The 18,177-nt window shown below is 39.1% G+C and overlaps 1 protein-coding gene across 1 annotated transcript in view; it reads right to left on the reverse strand.

The window, feature by feature from the left end:
- LOC101845475 overlaps positions 1 to 17,730 on the reverse strand; it is a gene marked incomplete in the record, with an annotated part of 46,077 nt that extends 28,347 nt beyond the window's left edge. Inside the window, 19 exon segments of the mRNA XM_013084180.1 lie at positions 258 to 350; positions 1,410 to 1,517; positions 2,335 to 2,449; positions 2,935 to 3,072; positions 3,704 to 3,805; positions 4,795 to 4,892; positions 5,536 to 5,642; positions 6,179 to 6,324; positions 6,923 to 7,068; positions 7,533 to 7,727; positions 8,356 to 8,481; positions 9,315 to 9,427; positions 9,855 to 10,062; positions 10,953 to 11,021; positions 11,417 to 11,603; positions 12,049 to 12,173; positions 13,135 to 13,245; positions 15,614 to 15,686; positions 17,216 to 17,730. Of these exon segments, the coding sequence (XP_012939634.1) occupies positions 258 to 350; positions 1,410 to 1,517; positions 2,335 to 2,449; positions 2,935 to 3,072; positions 3,704 to 3,805; positions 4,795 to 4,892; positions 5,536 to 5,642; positions 6,179 to 6,324; positions 6,923 to 7,068; positions 7,533 to 7,727; positions 8,356 to 8,481; positions 9,315 to 9,427; positions 9,855 to 10,062; positions 10,953 to 11,021; positions 11,417 to 11,603; positions 12,049 to 12,173; positions 13,135 to 13,245; positions 15,614 to 15,686; positions 17,216 to 17,355 (2,400 nt within the window).
- Positions 17,731 to 18,177: the final 447 nt, after the last annotated feature.

Raw genomic sequence — 18,177 nt, forward strand, 5'->3', positions numbered from 1 at the left:
CACACACACACACACACACACACACACACACACACATAAATAGGCTACACACATACATAAAAACAAACAAATCTACACATGTGCCCCATACATTCTCCTTGATCTACCTCAGATTTCATGTCAAACAGAGCTATTCCATGTCAAACTGGGTCAAACTCTATTTTGACACAAGTCAGCTATTTTGAGATCAAGCCAATCCAAAGGATCACCAACATATAACATATTCTGTGGACATAGATCACATACAAAAACTGTACCTGATGCATGATGTTGGTGATCACTTGGGCCAAAGACCGTCTCTCCTCTCTGTCCACTACATGCTGGTATGCCTCAAAGTAACAGTCCAACAGCTGGGACAAACAATACATATGTGTCACGGCGCAGTAGAATCAGGCGCTCGTCAGTTTTTGGGCACATGGAGTTATTGTTTTTATCTTTAAAGTTATTCATTTGCCTTGCTTTCGATGAAAAAAATTTTTCATTTATCTTGAAAAGGAGTAGAGATATTTGCGATTGAAGGAGGTGGGGTTGCCTGGTTTCAGAAGTAAAATTAGCAAGAAAATGGACGCCAAAGTTTGGTGACTTCCATAGCTTAAGGCTCCTAGAAAATAGCAAGTTTACACTTCTGTGCCTTTAATCAACGGTGTTCCACAAAATCAAAACATAAAAGTGTTTTTGAATGAACATACAAGGTGTTGAGATAAAAACAAAAATTCGTAAAAAATGTCGAAACTGGCCGAAAAATGCTGATTTCTCTGATTTCATTATTGTGATGAGCACCTGATTTCACCACAATGCCTCACACATAAATAAGTTAATAAGCTTATATTGGGGAGCCTTAGCGGTTGGGTGATCAGTAAATATAGATTCAAAAAGAATGCTGAGCAGTGTCAAAGTTTGTTTTTAGTAAGAGTTTTACGGCACTTACAACACAATAAGGTCATATAAGTGCCAAAGAAAACAGATGTTACAAGAGAGTGACAAACACAAAAAAGAAGAAGGATAGATAATGATGATAGATGTTTGATAGGAAAGAAGGAGCAAATCACACCAGAGCACCCATCAACCACACGTTGTGTCAAAGCGAAGAGGTCTAGATGGATGGCCAAAGGGGTATGACTTACATATGAAATGTTAATCTGAACCCAAAAACTAAAATTGCACTGGAGGGGCTCACAGAGGTGTGGTAGAAAAACGGTTTGAAAAATTCCCAAAATATGTTTACATATCACGTATATGTATACCATTTTCATAAATAAGTAATACCTTGAAATTTGTGAAATTGCATAATGTGTTTCAAATGGCTATTCTTTACATTAATTACATGTAACCCATCACAGAAAGTAATTATAACATGTAATAAAAGAACAAAAACATTACTAAGCATGAGCACCAGGCCAAGAACTTACCTCCCTTTTGCATTCCAGAAAAGCGGTCTGGTTTGTCCAGATGTCCATAAGGACTCCAAACCTGTCCACGTCTTGGTGGGCGTAGCTAGGAATGTCAAAGTCACCAGCCTGGGGAGAAATGCCATCATTAAACTAAAGTCAAAATTGTCCAAGATAGCCACCCATTGTTGAGGAGAAAATTGGTTGACATAGACAGGTGGATGTCTTAGATTGTGTCATTATAATACCATTTAAAAAATGTAAGGGGGAAGACGGAAATGGTCATTCACACGACTGATTGTCTAGGTGGCCGTTAGAGCAGGTTTGACAATATTAACTGTCCAATATTAGATGCACTTTGTATGATGTTTAGAGCTCAGGGAAAAAAATTAAGTCAGAATGAGAGAAAAACTACTTAGTGAAAGATAAACTGGGAGAGAAACTTAACTTGCCACTGAACACATAAGCCAATAAAAAATCACACCCAGAGAGACTAAAGAGGATACAGCTACACTAAACATTCTTCTGCCTTAAACTCTACATCATGTCTATCATATTTTAGAGTACCATTAAAACAAAATATGGTACTCTAAAATATGATAGACATGATGAAGAGTTTAAGGCAGAAGAATGTTTAGTGTAGCTGTATCCTCTTTAGTCTCTCTGGGTGTGATTTTTTATTGGCTTATGTGTTCAGTGGCAAGTTAAGTTTCTCTCCCAGTTTATCTTTCACTAAGTAGTTTTTCTCTCATTCTGACTTAATTTTTTTCCCTGAGCTCTAAACATCATACAAAGTGCATCTAATATTGGACAGTTAATATTGTCAAACCTGCTCTAACGGCCACCTAGACAATCAGTCGTGTGAATGACCATTTCCGTCTTCCCCCTTACATTTTTTTAATGGTATTATAATGACACATAATTAAGACTTTACAGTCAGCCTCACCGACTGGACATGTTGTCGGGCAGAGCTGGACGTCCGCAGCCTCCGAGCCGATCGCAGATCTCTGTCCTTCTCAATGTAGTGACTGGCTACCAACATCAGGTCAGACTCCAAAGTTCTGAGAGATTAATTAACAAATGGTCAACTTACACCAACCTAATCATAGCTCTGCTTGGAAAGATAAAACTTTCTCTGCCATTGTTATGAATGCCTTTCATATTGTTTTTTTCCCTATATAGTCACAGATCAAAATCTAAGTTAAAATAAGAAAATATAAATATTCTATTCTTGACTGGGGACTACCACCTCTCAAATAACCTAATAGTGTTATAACACCTATATCAATTCAAATTTCAGTTGACTAGTACTTAATTAAGTGTACTTGTTCCCAGCCTATCATTTAGAAATTTGTAAGATTGCAATCTTAACAATGCCTTGTCTCTTTCTTTTGATAGGGAGACAATACCATATTGATGACAGACCATGAATTAGCACAGGAAGAGCATTGGATATTAACGATATTTCATGGATTAGCACAGGAAGAGCATTGGGTATTAACGACATTTCATAGATTAGCACAGAACGAGTCTATCCACGGCTCACCTGAAATCATCCAGAGCCTTGTCGTATATGATGTAGTAACCTCTCTGGTCCAGCACATGAACCCGCCCCTCCTCCAGGTTGTAGAAATCATCGTGGTTCTCTACCTCAGAGAACTGGACGAAATCTGACTCACTCATTCTGTGGTTAGGAAGAAAAAAAATGAGAGAGAGTGAGAGAGAGAGAGAGAGAGAGAGAGAGATAGAGAAATAGAGAAAGAGAGGACGGAAAAAAAGACAGACAGAGGGAGAGAAAGTGAAAAAAAGAGAGAGAGGAGAGACAGAGAGAGAAAGAGAGAGAGAGGAGTGAGAGAAAGAAAGAGAATGAGAGGGAGAGAAAGAGAAAGAGAGAGATGCAGAGGGAGGAAAATGAGTAGCAAAAACAGAGAATTACAAAAAAATTGACTGGTGATCTTTTAAAAAGTTGTTCTCAGTTATAAAGAATAAAACTTACAAAATGTAACTTCCTCACTTTAAGGAACATGTTAATGAAGTAAGTTTATCAACGACATGCACATTTTTTTTAAAACTCAAAAACTCCTTTTTTTTAATATCTCATTTATCAAACATACTTTAAGTTTCACATGTAATATCAATTCCCATTAAAAATCTAATTACTAAATGAATAGCATGGGTAATGAAAAAAGACTGGAAACGGTTAATAAAATGTTGTACTGAGCGGTCAAAAGATTAGAGGAAGAAAACAAAAGGAAAAAGCTCTATTAAAGGGACAAAAAAGACAAAAATCCCTTTCCATGGACATTTTTTCTTACTTAAAATCTGCCGGAGTGTTGTGTATGTAGCCGTGAGAGCCCAGGCTGCCTCCTCCTCCTACACTGCCGTCCATGTCTGTGCCATTTCTGTGGTTCTGGGAGCTAGGAAAAGAAGACATAAGTGGAGAAACGGTCACGAGAACTCAGAGGGACTTGCATTATGATAGAATCCCTCAAAATGTCAATCACCAGTGTGCACCATATCTGCATTAAATGCAAAAATGACATGCATACCAAAAACATCTAACAAAATATCAATCGTTAGTCCAGGCCATCATATTTCAACAATTGTTCACAAACACTATAATAAACAGATTAGACTCAAACTGGTATTCCATTTTCACAGTTCAATACTACCTCCATTTATAAATCCTCTTCTTAATATAATGAAAGACAGTATTTGTATAGTGCAAATTCTCACTCGGCATCAAGCTCTATGCATTTTACAGTCTACATTATTGCCCCAGCAGATCTGAAAGCATTTTCGAAAATCTCAACTTCTTAAGAAGCATACAGTGAGAGCTGGCATTTATATTGGCACTAAAACACTAACATACTGACAAGGTCTTTCGCTGTCAACGGCCGGGTACCCATTCCCACCTGAGTCAAGTGAGGAAAATTCATGTTAAGTGCCTTTCCCAAGGACACAATGTCGAGCCTGCGGCTCAAGCCCCCAAGCCCGCAACCTCATGATTATGAGTCCGATAGCCTAACCACTTGACTACCGATGCCACAACCTTAGTTTATTGATCCACAACCATCCAACTCATCAATATATCTTCTCACATCACTGAACAATCACCAGTCTCCAAGGGTTATAGGTTCATTTTATATCAAATACTATTATCTTGAATAATATATAATATATAACAACAACAACAACAACCATAATGATAATGATAAGGAGGAGGAGGGGGAGGAGGAGGAGAGAGGGGGAGGGGGCGCAGGAGGGGGAGGGGGAGGAGGGTGAGGTGGAGGAAGAGGAGAAGGAGGAGGAGAAGGAGGAGAAGGAGGAGAAGGAGGAGGAGGAGGAGCAGAAGAAGAAGAGCAACAACAACAACAATTATATAATAATACAACAGATGACTCACTTGCTTTGTCTCATGTCCTCCCCGTCCGAAGCCAGACCCATGTCATTAATGGTCAGAGTTCTCTCGATGGAGCGGAAGTAGTTCAAGACAGAAAGGCACTGTGAAGCATACAATATTCAATATTAATTCGAGAAATAGATTGCTATCCTGTTATTTTCTTCAAAATGAAAAGAACAACGAATATTCTTATTGACACATTAGAACTACTTACAAGAAAAAGGCTATCAAACTCTCTGCACCTGAGTTGAGCATACACTGCTACAACTCTTTCGTTAATTAAACGGAAGACTCGGTGTGAGGGGATGCAAATCTAGCAGTCCACTCATGAGACATTAGATTGCCAAATCCTGCGATTGCCAAATCCTGCAAACTTAGGGAATAGGAGTTTAGTGGACAAAGCCATTTTCTTTGTTTTACAATAAACACTTCTTACATATAAATAAAGTACACTTTATTCCTGTTGTAAATAATTTAAATTTGAATTGGAAACAACAGAATACCAAGTGAATTTGACTGTCTGCCTCCTTCTTTCTACATTACTTATAAAGTTTGGTCTTTCCTTTAGAAACAAGTTCCTTCTCAACTTGCCCTCCCTCACCTCCATCCCCTTGAGCACTCTCTCCCCGTCCCCCCTCCAACCACTCGCCTTCCATCCCCCATGAAAAAATATATAGCAAATGAAAATTCAGATATTAAAAAACATCCTTCTGAACACACACAAACATACGACAGAAAACTTACACTTCTCTGCAGATCTCGGATGCGCAGGTGTCTCAGATGTAGGTAAGACAGATATGCGCCTTGGGCTGTCACAGGGTCAGACTTATCCTGCTCTCCGTCATCAAGACCTGGACACAGTCACAACAGAAAAAATGAAGGGAGAAGTTTACAGAAAGGTATAAAGAACACAGAAGAAGTCAACTCTTTCAGTACATGATTTTTAAGGGGTCACATCAGTGCCGCAAGCTGACAAAACGTCTTTTTTTCTTCACAGCAGTTTCGAAAAAATGATTTTTTTTTCAGCGTAACCATTTAAAAATAGAGTGGTTTCAAAATTTCAATTCTAATTTATTCAAAATCTAATAACAGTTTCACTCTGATTTTTTTCACACAAGTAGGGTAACTGTTCAAGCTTTCGATTTAGCAAATAAAACTTTTTGGCACTAAAATGAAAAAAGGCATTTTGTCAGCTTACAGCAGATCTCCTCCTCTACTCATCATCCTCCTCTCCTCATCTTCCTCCTCCCATTCCCATCCTCTCTCCCTGTTGAGAATATGTCCTCCTCCTCCTCCTCCTCATCCATTTTCCCTTCCCTCACCCATCTGATCTCCCTGTTAAGTACAGCTCACAATAAACCTCTGTGTGTTCCACATGTCATCTCACCTAACATCTGAACTGTGCCAACATAATCGTAGCTGTCACGACGTTTACGCGCACTTCCTGTTCGACTGCTGTTCCCTCCAAAGTTGACGTTCTCCACATCCCTCTCATCAATATCAGGTAGTGAAACTGCATCATCTTTGTCAGATCTGTAGATATACACCAGTCAGACAAATAAATTTCATTTTAACACCAACTCGCTCATATAACATTTTGTATTGCCTCTCTTGATTACACCATATTTGCAAAGTTCGAAAACTATTACACTCTCAGGTTAGTCCATTTATTATGTTATTGCTTTCCTCACTACCTCATCTTTCCTCTTTTCTAATCTTTGCATTCCACTTTACTCTTTCTCTGTTCAAATTTTTCCCTTTTCATCCTGACTTTTTTCCTGCATCTTATTTTTCTTCTTCTTTCTTTTCTGTCTATGAACTGCCACTCTTAGTTCATTGAAGTTTTAGCAAGAGTTTCACGACACTTAGAATACAAATGGGTCATATAAGAGCCAAATATTAAAGGTATTACTCGACAGTCACATGCAAAGAAAAGAAGGAGGAGAAACAAGGACAATGGATGTTTGATAGGAAAGAAGGAGCAAACCACACTAAAGCCGCTACCAAACACTTACTTTCACACAATACAACTCAAAAAGAGTTACAACTGCGTAAAAAGAAACTCAGGTCAAACACTGCTTGACTTGCAGCCCCTCACAACTGTTCTTGTCTTTTTGCCGGATAGACTTACTCAGTATACAGGTCTGGGTTTGAATAGATTTTCTTCCATGCCGTGCTCGTGTTGTTTGGTGTGGGGTGAGAGGTCACAGAAGCTGGTGCCACAATGGGTGGGTTTCTCACTTGAGTTGCATGCTCTTTCAGGGTGTCTTGAACTTTCTGAGAATACATGTTTATAAAAGCTATCATGAAACGGGCAAAACAATTTCCCACCGACAAAATCAGGCCTTATTTTCACTGCTTCAACTAGCATGATGATGAAAAAAATGTGAGCCAAGAAGGATAACTACTTAACAAATTTCTTACTGCATACAGGGATACTCAGTTTGAAGTAATACTCTTAATGATAGTAGTGATAATGTATAACAATAGCTTCGTTTTCATTTTTCAGCACATTCAATCTCTTACGTCAACCAGGTGCTAATGTTGAGTACTCATCTATTAAAATTCCATACAAACAGAATTAGAAAATGATTTTAAAAATTAAAGTATTATGAACCTTTTATTGACACACTCGTTTTTAGCTTGAGAATTCCAAAATTTACTTGTGCTGGGAGCATCTCCCCTGTCCCTACCCCTATGTAAATTTACTTCAATGGAAAATGGTTGAGTACATGACTCACCTCAGCGTTGGTCACTTTGACGAAGTGTGCCTGGACACGCAGTAGCTCGTCCACGTGTTTGCGCTGATGCAGCTGTGTCCACATTTTCTCCTGTTGCGGATCTCTCTCGGCGTGGAGGGAGATGAAGCTACACCAGTTGGCCTCCTTCCTCAGAGCATGGTTTGGAGACTCTGGACTAGATGTGTCCTGTGTTGGCTGTGAGGATCAGGTTATTTATAGCATCTTTTATCGTGTGATCAACAAACATTTGTAACATTGACTGACTGTAAATGTTTCCCACGCCCTTCAGTATGTTATAAATCATGTAGGAGATGGGCTACCTCCACCCTGCCTTTCAGGTTCAATCAAGACTAAGTGAGATACAGTGTTCCAAAAGACAGATAGGGTTACTCAATGCAATAAACTTCTCCATTTGGGAATCAAACTCACATCTTCCATAAACAAAGTGAAGAGTCTAAACATTATATTACACCATAGACATGGTTTTGTAACATTTCCCTAAACTTTATGACATTAAAAAAACCTGTTGGGATGTTCTAGTGATATAATTTGTTTAGCCCTCAAAGTAATACTGCATCAAATCCATTAGAAGAAGAATAAATGTCTTGGAGTGAAAGAACAAAGAAATGACGAAGGATATGATTCTATAAACTTTTTATCTTGTTTGACAACTCTGCATTGGTTTCAGTCAACAAAATTTGCTACTATACACTAATATTTCAAACTTTCAGCACCATTACTACCCTAGCTCCTCCTCCTCCTCCTCCTCTCATTTTCCTCCTCATCCTCTGTCTTTTACTATAATTCACGTTTTGAAACAAACCTCAATTCTGTCATAAGTCTTGAATGAATTCAGATGCTCTTGTTTCACAAAGATGTGCTTGAACCTGCGATTGACAGCCCCAAACATCTCCATCTCATCAGCACTGTTATGCACACTGCTCAGATCCTGCGTAATTGCAAACAAAAAGCTTATAAAGTCTTTGGAATATGGATATCAGAAAAGCTTATATATGATCGCAAATTATGGTAAATATTTAGAACACAATCGGCATGACTCACACCATTCAAGGGACAGGACTAACCCAGGATGGATGGGGCACAGAATCCTAACAGAAAGAGACAGATACATTAAAAACAACTCAGATTGGGAACCAATCTCACATCTTGCACATGCAACAGCTAAGAGTCTAAACTTTACATCATGGAAACTGGGAAGCATTAGATATTTAAAGGTTGCTCATGAGTGGTATGTTTCAAGAGCCCCAACAGCACTTCTTCTCTTTTACAAGCAGATCACAATCTTTTGCCTTATTTTCATTACTTCGTCTGCAGAGAAGAAATCTGGTGACTTCTGCCTCAAGTGCAACTCAACATTCAGGCAAAAACATTCGGAGTTAAATCAGTTTTTTAATAAAGACTTCTCTTTGTCTTCACAGTTAAGAGAGGTGCTGGTCATGCACAAGCTTCAGCTAGATCATCAAAATACATCAATTGGAATATTTCCTGCCTCTAACAAAGACAATCCTATAGCAATAGAGATTAAATTCTTCTCAAAAGGTAATAATATCTATTACTAGCCCCTAACCCCCAAAAATATTTTATTTCCACTTGTAAAAACTATCATCCATCAACATTATAGCTGTGAATTTCAGCAAAGATTATAGTTCATAGTAACTGATCCTTCAAAGTGAAAGCGAATCTAGATACAAAACACAATCTCCCTTTCTCCTTTCCTTAAAACTTAGATCTACATTTCGCCACAAAACCCCAAATACTTACAAAGCTGATAGCATAAACATTGACTAGAAAAGCCAACTGGGGCCGGAAGGAGTCAAAGTCCATAGTGTGAATGGGCATGATCAACATATGCTCATCAGATGCCAGACCTCCTCCTAAAAGAAAATGAAAATGTGTGATTAAAGAATAAACACTTCATAGTATAATATAATGTATATATAACGTCTTATACTTTAGCTCAGTACAGACAAGACCTTCAAACAGCTCATCAGCAGATAGAATAATATCAGCTCTGATACAAGATGAGATGAGACAACGCAAACTTTGTTAACTGAGCGCTTCGGGGTACTAAATGAATAACATCCACACCTGACAAGTGTTTTTTTTAAATTTCAAGGCAATGGTAGTTTTATACACACACAGACACACACACACACACAAACACACACACACACACACGCGCGCACACACACACACAAACTCTCACACACACACACGCGCACACACACAAACACAAGCACACATTACCATCATCCTTAGTCAAAAGCAAAGTAAAAATAAGCACAAAAAAATCAAAGTTACCCGCAGCAGCAGCAGCGTAGAGCATCGCCGAGGCAGGCAATGGTGAAGTGGTGAGCAGGGCCGGATTGATGGGGGGAGGGGATGGGATGGGAGAGACCAGGCTGTGGCCGGATTGGGCAGATGTTGGCCTCGAACTGCCTGGGATGCCGTGATGAAACATGTCATCCTGGTAGCGAGAGGCAATCTTAGAGGCGTGAGTTGCCTCTTCCTAAGAATAAAAAGCAATTTGTACAGAAAAGTGGAAAAACATAGAATAACATCAAGAGGCCTGCCCAGGATAGAGAAAGGAGGAAAGTGTTTGCTCACGGTCTATACCCTGATCCAGAGAGAGACAGGCAATGATGATGATGATAATGTAACAGCTCAGGATTATTAAATTTGAACTTGTAACATAAAACAAGTTAAAAAATTATCAGGGACAAAAATATTTAGTTTGCTTGGACAGTTTTGCACATGCATAATTTGCATAATACCTTTGCTTTTGAACTCATAAATCAAAGACAAATCTGCTGTTTTAATCAGGGTAGAGAATGGGGTAAAGGGTGAAGGGGTGGGGTTTTCTAGATCACAATGTGATGCCTCAAATACTCTGTAAAGTCTTTCAACTCCTAATCTCCGGCAAGCCGCTCCCATCGGCTCGCGGTCGTATCCAAGGTGCCGGTGAGCCACTGACAGCAGCTCAGGCACATTTCTGTGTGACGACTTCGACATCAAATTATATTTCGACAATTGTCGAAATCAGGTCTCTTTGATTGGGATATCATTCATATGATGAAGATCTATCAAAATATGTTCACTTGTTTTGAATTAATGACCAATTAATTTATTGATGTTTTCGTCATTTTTTTATTTAGTACCAAAAAAGGGCATTGGCACAGTGGGTTTACCCCCCTCGAAGCTAAAGAGTTAAAGTAAAGAAAGGCAAATACATACTTTTTGCATAAACAGCTAAACTTTTTTCTGTTCAATCAACGGCAACAACAGGCTTATTAAAATAGCTTCAATTGAAAGAAGACATTTTTCAACATAAACCTCCAAGCATTATCAAACAAAAATAACAAAGGACAAATCTGCAGCAAAATCATCATCTGCACTGACCTTGTCTGCATTATCAGCACCAGGTGGGGCGATGTCAGTCTTGTGGCTGATGGGAAGCCACTGAAGAACCTGTGCAATCACAAACAATCAAGGGAACGTGTTAAAAAAGAATCATAACTGGCCGCAAATTTATATTCAAGGATTTTCTCGAAATTTCTTCAAAATTTGTAAGGGGATGGGGGGTTGCTTTAGTAACAACAGCAGTTTCATACAGAAGAATAATTAAAAACTTAATCACAGGAGTCTAAGATATTTAGAATTTTACCCAGACAGCCTACTTAATCCTTTTTTTACTTTCAATAGGCAAAACGTTTCAACATGCCCAAGATACACATAGGACCTCCGAACATTTTAGTTCTCATTCAAGAGCACTAGCCACTCGACCCCATAATTCTCAGATCAGAAATAAGGAAAAACAGAAAATGAAAATCAATTATCCATCAACAAAGCCAAAATGAACAAACCTTCAAGTACTGATTGAACCTCTTCATGGAGTGCAGGTGGCACACAAGCCAACGGAGATAGATAAGCAGATCCTCCATGTTCAGCGCTGACACGCTTGCCTCTGAACGTTCCAGCATGAGGGACTCACGGACAGATGAAAGACGCTGAGCTCTTTGTACACAGTCTTTGTATTCATTCAGCAGGTTCCTAAAATCATGAAAAATTGTAATCCATTTAGTTGGAAAAAATGCATACTTAAAATCTAGTAAAAATGATGCACACCACAGGGAACTTCATGATTACTCACAGGGCTGACTATTCATTTCATGTATTATATCAGTTTCTCATTGCTACCATTCAATCACATACTTCAGTCATTAAGATAGATTTTGTTCCTGTTGATTTCCTAATAGGCACTTATATTATGATCAACCAAAGACAATAAGGTAAAGTCATTTTAATAACGGTGCAATGCCTCCCAGCAAAACTGAAGCTCTAGTCCATCATCTTGCTATTATGCTATTATAAGCCTGAAACCATAACCACTTCAATTAGACACTCTCTTAAACAATGTCAGCCCTTTCATGTGGTGGTAAAGATGTAAAACTTAGTTTCAAGTAGAGAACAGTCATCATAATGAATGGCCACTTACGTGAGTCTCTGACTGTAAAGAGGGTAGAGGTTTTCAATAGTAGAGGAATGCTCACAAAATCGCTTCCATCTCAACATGTGCTGATGCTTCAGATGAATCAGGTGTTGAATTCTCTCTGTGAAGTGCTGTTGTCCCAAGTCAAAATATTACAATCATTAGTTGGAATGTTATAGGCCTACAAAAAAAAAAGTTGTTGAAAATGCAAGTGGGGGGAGTCAAAAGTACAAACTTTAACTCTATTCATAATTGTATTTCAAATACTGTACATGAAATTGTACAAAATTATGTAAAAACTGTTAAAAAACAGCATGTTAAAGAAGTTAAATTTATAACATGGCTACCAGCTATTTAAAGGTTAGTGGTTAGGCTCTCGGACTCACAACCGTAAGGTCGTGGGTTCGAATCTCGTCAGGGGCCCGACGTTGTGTCCTTGGGAAGGCACTTTGCACAAATTTTCCCCACTTCACCCAGGAGGAAATGGGTACCCGGCTATAGACAGTGAACGATCTTGTCAGTTTGATAGTGTTTGAGCACGTGAAATCCGCAGCTTGCACTGTATGCTTCCGCGGAAGCCGAGAATGTTTCTGAGTGTTCTCAGAGGGTCTGCTGGGGTAATAATAGTTTTAAAGCGCATAGAGCATGCTCTTGAGCATGGATATGCGCTATATAAATGCAATTATTATTATTATAAAGGGAGCTTGAAAATGGTTGGTTAAAAACAAGCAAAATACCAATGAATTTTGTTGTATCTTGCAGGCAAAAAAAGATAAACATAGCCCGTCTGCTTACTGAGTTGAATTGTGTTGATGGGAGTGTATAACATTTACAAAAATAAAAAATGATGTAGTAGAAACAGAAGTGAAATTTTGTTTCCACTACATTTGACGTTCATAAAAAAGAAAAGACAAAAAAAAAGCAGCCAACACAAATAAAGATAGAAAAAGGTTTAGAAAGAGAAGAGCATACATAATGGCCAAAACATTTTCAACTAATGATAAATAATCGCTTATATAAGTAAGGGATAATCATAGAAAAACATTCACTTGAAATAGATTTCTTTAAACCAGCTTCTGATAGCATTCTAACCTGATGCAGTAGCAAAGGCAGGCTGCCAGTGGTGTATTCACTCTCTTCAGCGGCTTCCATCTCCTGTTTCATCTCATCTGCTTGTAAGCGGACAGGATGAGCTTCGCTTACCTGAAAAAGTCCAATAAACAACAACAATTTACATAGATATTTTTATTTTTTTTTATTCTCCCTTTTGCTACCAATTAGTCCCAATTTGAGAGATACAGTGGAGTCCACTTATAACGAGTCCGGAAAAAACGAGAAGTCTGTTATAAAGACACTATTCTAAAACCCTGTTTTTTCTCTCTTTACCTTTGTAAATAAAATACTGCTATAGCGCTATCAAACAAACGTGCGAGTCGGTTATAGCGGAATATTGCTGCTGCTGTGCTCAGTGCATAGGCCATGGCAAAACCTCGCCAGTTGAGATACTTGTTGGTGATCTTGAGAAACAAAGAATAGGAGAGCCCATGTGTGTTAACAATGAAGGCCGGAGCGACAGAGTAGGGAGGCATGCGCAGAAAAGCAGAACGCATCGCGTGATAGGCCAGCGTAAGCCTAGTTTAGTTATCAAGGCCTACCATGCCTCTCACTTCTCCGATGCGGGGAGGGAGAGGTCACAGCAGTGTGATGGATGGAGGGAATGTGTGATGTGCGCAAGCAGACAGAAAGCCCCACAGGGTGGGGTGGGGTGGGGTGGGGGAAAACACAGCGGGCGAGTTAGCCCAGAGTCCTTTCTTTCTGATCGCCAATGCCAAGCTGTCAGTCCACATCGCTAGATCTAGAGCTAGAAAAAGAAACCTGATTCAATTTTTGATCAAGTAAGACCTAGAGGTCATGTTGAAACAAAATCATCATTTGAGAGATAACAAAAGGAAATAAACAGAACATCCTTGAATTCATTACTGGATCCCTTATAGCGAGAATCCTGCTATGATGGAAATTTTGCTCCGGTCCCCTCCTTCTCGTTATAACAGGATTCCGCTGCAGTAGAAAAAAAAACATTTTAAAAAACGGGAAAGAATAGTTACCCACTATGCAGCAGATAGTGTTTGATACTTTTATTGAGAAGCTATGTAATATAGTGGAATCCTGTTATAATGAGAGTTAGGGGACTGGTGTGAAATGTCGGTTATAGCAGGATTCTCGTTATAAGGGATCCAGTAATAAATTCAAGGGAAATAATATAGTAGGCCTAATCTATGAGTCTATTCTGTTTATTTCTTTTTGTTATCTCCCCTGATGATGATTTTGCTTCAACATAACCTCCAGGTCATACTTGATCAAAAACCAAATCTGATTTCTTTCTCTACCTCTAGCGATGTTGACAGCTCAGCGTTGGCGATCAGAAAGAAAGGGCTCCAGGCTAACTCGCCCGCTGTGTTGTCCCCTACCCCACCACACCCTGTGGTGGGTTCCGTCTACTTGCACATGCCACACATTCACTCCATCCATCACAGCACTATGACCCATCCCCGCATCGGAGAAGTGAGAGGTATGGTAGGCCTAGGCCTAGATAATCTAGGCTAGGCAGGCTTATCATGCGAAGCGTTCTGCTTGTCTGCGCATGCCACACCCTCCCAACTCATTCGCTCTGGTCTTCATTGTTGACACTCATGGGCTCTCCCATTCTTTGTTTCGCTAGTTCACCAACAAGTTTCTCAACTTGCGAGGTTTTATATCACGTATAATTGGCCTATGCGCTGTGCACAGCAGCAGCAATGTTCCGCTATAACCGACTCGCGTGTTTGTCTGATTGTGCTACAGCAGTGTTTTATTTACAAAGATAAAGAAGAAAAAAAAGCGGGATTTTAGAATAGTGTCTTTATTACAGACTTCTCGTTGTTTCAGGACTCATTATAAGTGAATTCCACTGTATTATTTTATATGTGGAAGACTGTGCAAATATTTTTCTCATAAACATTTTTGTACATAGACCTATATACATAATATGTATTATCTATGCATAATAATATGTTTTACGTACACACATGCCATTAATGTTTAAGGTGTGATATTTTCATTTGCGTGATGCGCATTGAGAATTCTTAGAAAATGGAAATGCTAGCATAAATGCTATTTATCATTATTTATTATTACTAAGAAAAGAATGTGAACAAAGACCTCAATTTTTTTAGACCGCAAACTTCAATTCCACATGTACATTCAGAATGCAACATTAATGATTTTGAGGCTTTTATTCGAGTCTATTTTTCAACCCCTGTAACTTCCCAAAGTGAAGTCTATAAAAACAAGATCCAGGCAAAAGAAAGTATTTGATGTTTTAAGAGCTAGATTTTGTTCCGTAAAAATATGAGATTGTAGGAATTTATTTGCGTTTTACATTTTTTGTGCCTTGGTTTCACGAAGGGTTGGGGGGGGGCGGGGGGGGGGGGTTCATCTGTTTATTGTTATTTTTTTGTTTTGTTTTGTTGGGTTTTGGGGTTTTTTTGTTGGAATTGCTTTACTCGCACATATACATAATACAATAACTTACCTCTAAAGCCCTTTGGATGACAAATTTTCTTTCCTGTTTGAAGTGTTCTTTATTTTCAGGTATTGGCACAGAGCTGAAACAAAGGCAAATCTCTCATTTACACTGCTCTTTTTTAATTAAACAGAAACACAAGCCAAACCTCAATTTCTGCAACTCTTAATCTAGAAGAAATTAAAAGAAAAACAGAATATAAGACAGTTCGTGCCTTCAGTTCACTTGCTGTATTGTTACATATTAAAAGTAATTAAAACTTTGGTAACCTAATTACCTCCACAACCTATGCCTAGACAAGAAATACAGTTCTTACAAATAATTAGCTTGGTAACTGTTTATTCTCTTCTGCCTTACTTATTATCTTAAACCTCATCTAGATCTACTGGAGTTGGAAATTATATATACAGTCGAACCTGTGTAAGACGGAATCGCAAGGGAGCCAGAAAAAAATTCCATCTCAGACATTTTCTGTCATAGACAGGGGAATTTAGGGGGAGATGGAGGGAGGGGTCCGGGGTTTGAGGCTCAGCTGGTGGGATCAAGGATCTCGTGTCCAATTGGCAAGCAGTGGTCAAAACTTCACACCTCTCAATTGCTATCCTGTCTGATAATGACATGCGTCAGTCTTACTTATCCAATTACCACCAGTGCTTGCCTTTCATATAGGACCACTGTTTGACCTATTAAAAACAGAAACGTTTGAACATCTCCTTTGCTTCCACCCTTAGTCCCACCCATCAGTGTAATACGCACAGTCAACAAATGCCACCCCTCACTGCCACCATGTAACAACAATTCGAGGAACTCTTTTCTTGTCTGGCCGTACCAGGGTGGCAGACATTGGTCAATCTAATTTCACACCTCTGACTTCTGGCTACCCAGGAAAGTTTCCGTAGTGGCTCGCTACTCGAGCACTCTCACAGGCAGTCATGAGATTTCACACCCACACCACCCCGACCATCTGCATCGCTCAGGGCTCACATGATGGGGTAACATCTACCCCCTAATTGCACCCCTACTCCCCTTCCCGGCCCACCGGTATGGCAATGGCGTTAAGTTTAGAGCCGGCAGAACCAAACTAATTTTTGTTTCAAATCAGGACTGAACGGGGAAAGCATTTTCCATCTTAGAAAGGTGAAACCCTCGGAAGGGAGCGGATTTTTCTTTCCGTTTCCACATTGGACAGGTTTCCGTTTTACACAGGTAATTAAAGAGGAATATATCAAGCGGGGAGCAGAGAGATTCCGTTAAGACAGGTTTTCGTTTTATACAGGTTTCCATTAAGGCAGGTTCGACTGAATAAGAATCTGGAAGTATGACAATAATAGATTATAGAGGGTTGGTGTGCACCGTTAACACTTTGCCGCCTCATCTAGCCGATCGGCGATGTTTACCACCCAGTTTCTTTTAATTTTCCCCAAAATGCCTTTGCCTTGTGATGGCAAAGTGTTAAGTATTGTTTCCTGTTATGCTCTCCTTAAACAGCATGTAGATCTATATCATCCTCTTCCTGAATAAAACCAAGCATGATCTTACCTTTAACACTTAAACTTATCTACAAGACTGATATTGACAAGCGGATTTACGCAATGACAAGTAAACATTTACCTGGTTGTCTTTGGGGGCAGATCAACCTCTTCCAGCTCGGTCCTCAGTTCTGTCAGCTCATGAGCCAACTCGGCCTCCGCCTCCTTCACCTTCTCGCTCACTCCTACCTTGTAAACCTCACACAACTCCATGGCTGCCATGTCGAGGCAAAAAACTGTCTTAAGTAGACTATGTACTTTGATTTGGATCTAGATATCTAGATTTCGAGCAAAAATCGCGTTGTTTTTGCTTTCAGGGCCTTTCCTCAACGATAACAGTGGCTTTCATTTTCTCGGCAATGTTTCATTTTCAAAAAATTTCAACCAGCGATTCATTAGTTATTTAGGGCCGTCTTATTTTACTATTCTAATAAAAGCATTGCTTTTTTTTCAAGAACATCCCAGCAGTTTTAGAAAGTTATACACGATCAACACTCAACACGCTCAAATCCGATCATATGAAGAGATGTAATGTATAATTTGCAAACATAGCGTTCCGTAAATTTTCTTTCAACTTTCAAGCATTATCCTCCCTTGTCGCTGAGCAACTCCAAGCCAAAACCTTTTTTAATTTCCAGAATTTAAAGAGTTTCATTACTTCTTAATTTTATTTCGGCGTACTTCTGTGTTTCTGGTAGTGGAATTTTCAATTCGCTTAATTCATTATTCATAGTTCACAATACTTTTAAGTTACAGTTTGTGTCAGACGGAAATGTTACTTCGTTTGCTAAATTGAATTTTTTTCTTTCCTTTAAAAGGAGCAGAAAGGATATGGGAGGCTGGCATAAAAAATAAGCTCTTTAGAATGAGCATGTTATAATATCAAACTGTTCCTCAGATAAAAATTTGCAGACATTCTACTCGTCTCTGACAGACATCCTGCAATTTTAAGGGATAGTGCACCAGCGTCCAGATAATGATCTGAAAGTATGGAAACTGATCACAGCTGCTGGACGCTGCTATGGGTGTGCGCGGGGGGTGGTG

Source organism: Aplysia californica, unplaced genomic scaffold (assembly GCF_000002075.1).
Source record: "Aplysia californica isolate F4 #8 unplaced genomic scaffold, AplCal3.0 scaffold00276, whole genome shotgun sequence".
NCBI lineage: Eukaryota > Metazoa > Mollusca > Gastropoda > Aplysiida > Aplysiidae > Aplysia > Aplysia californica.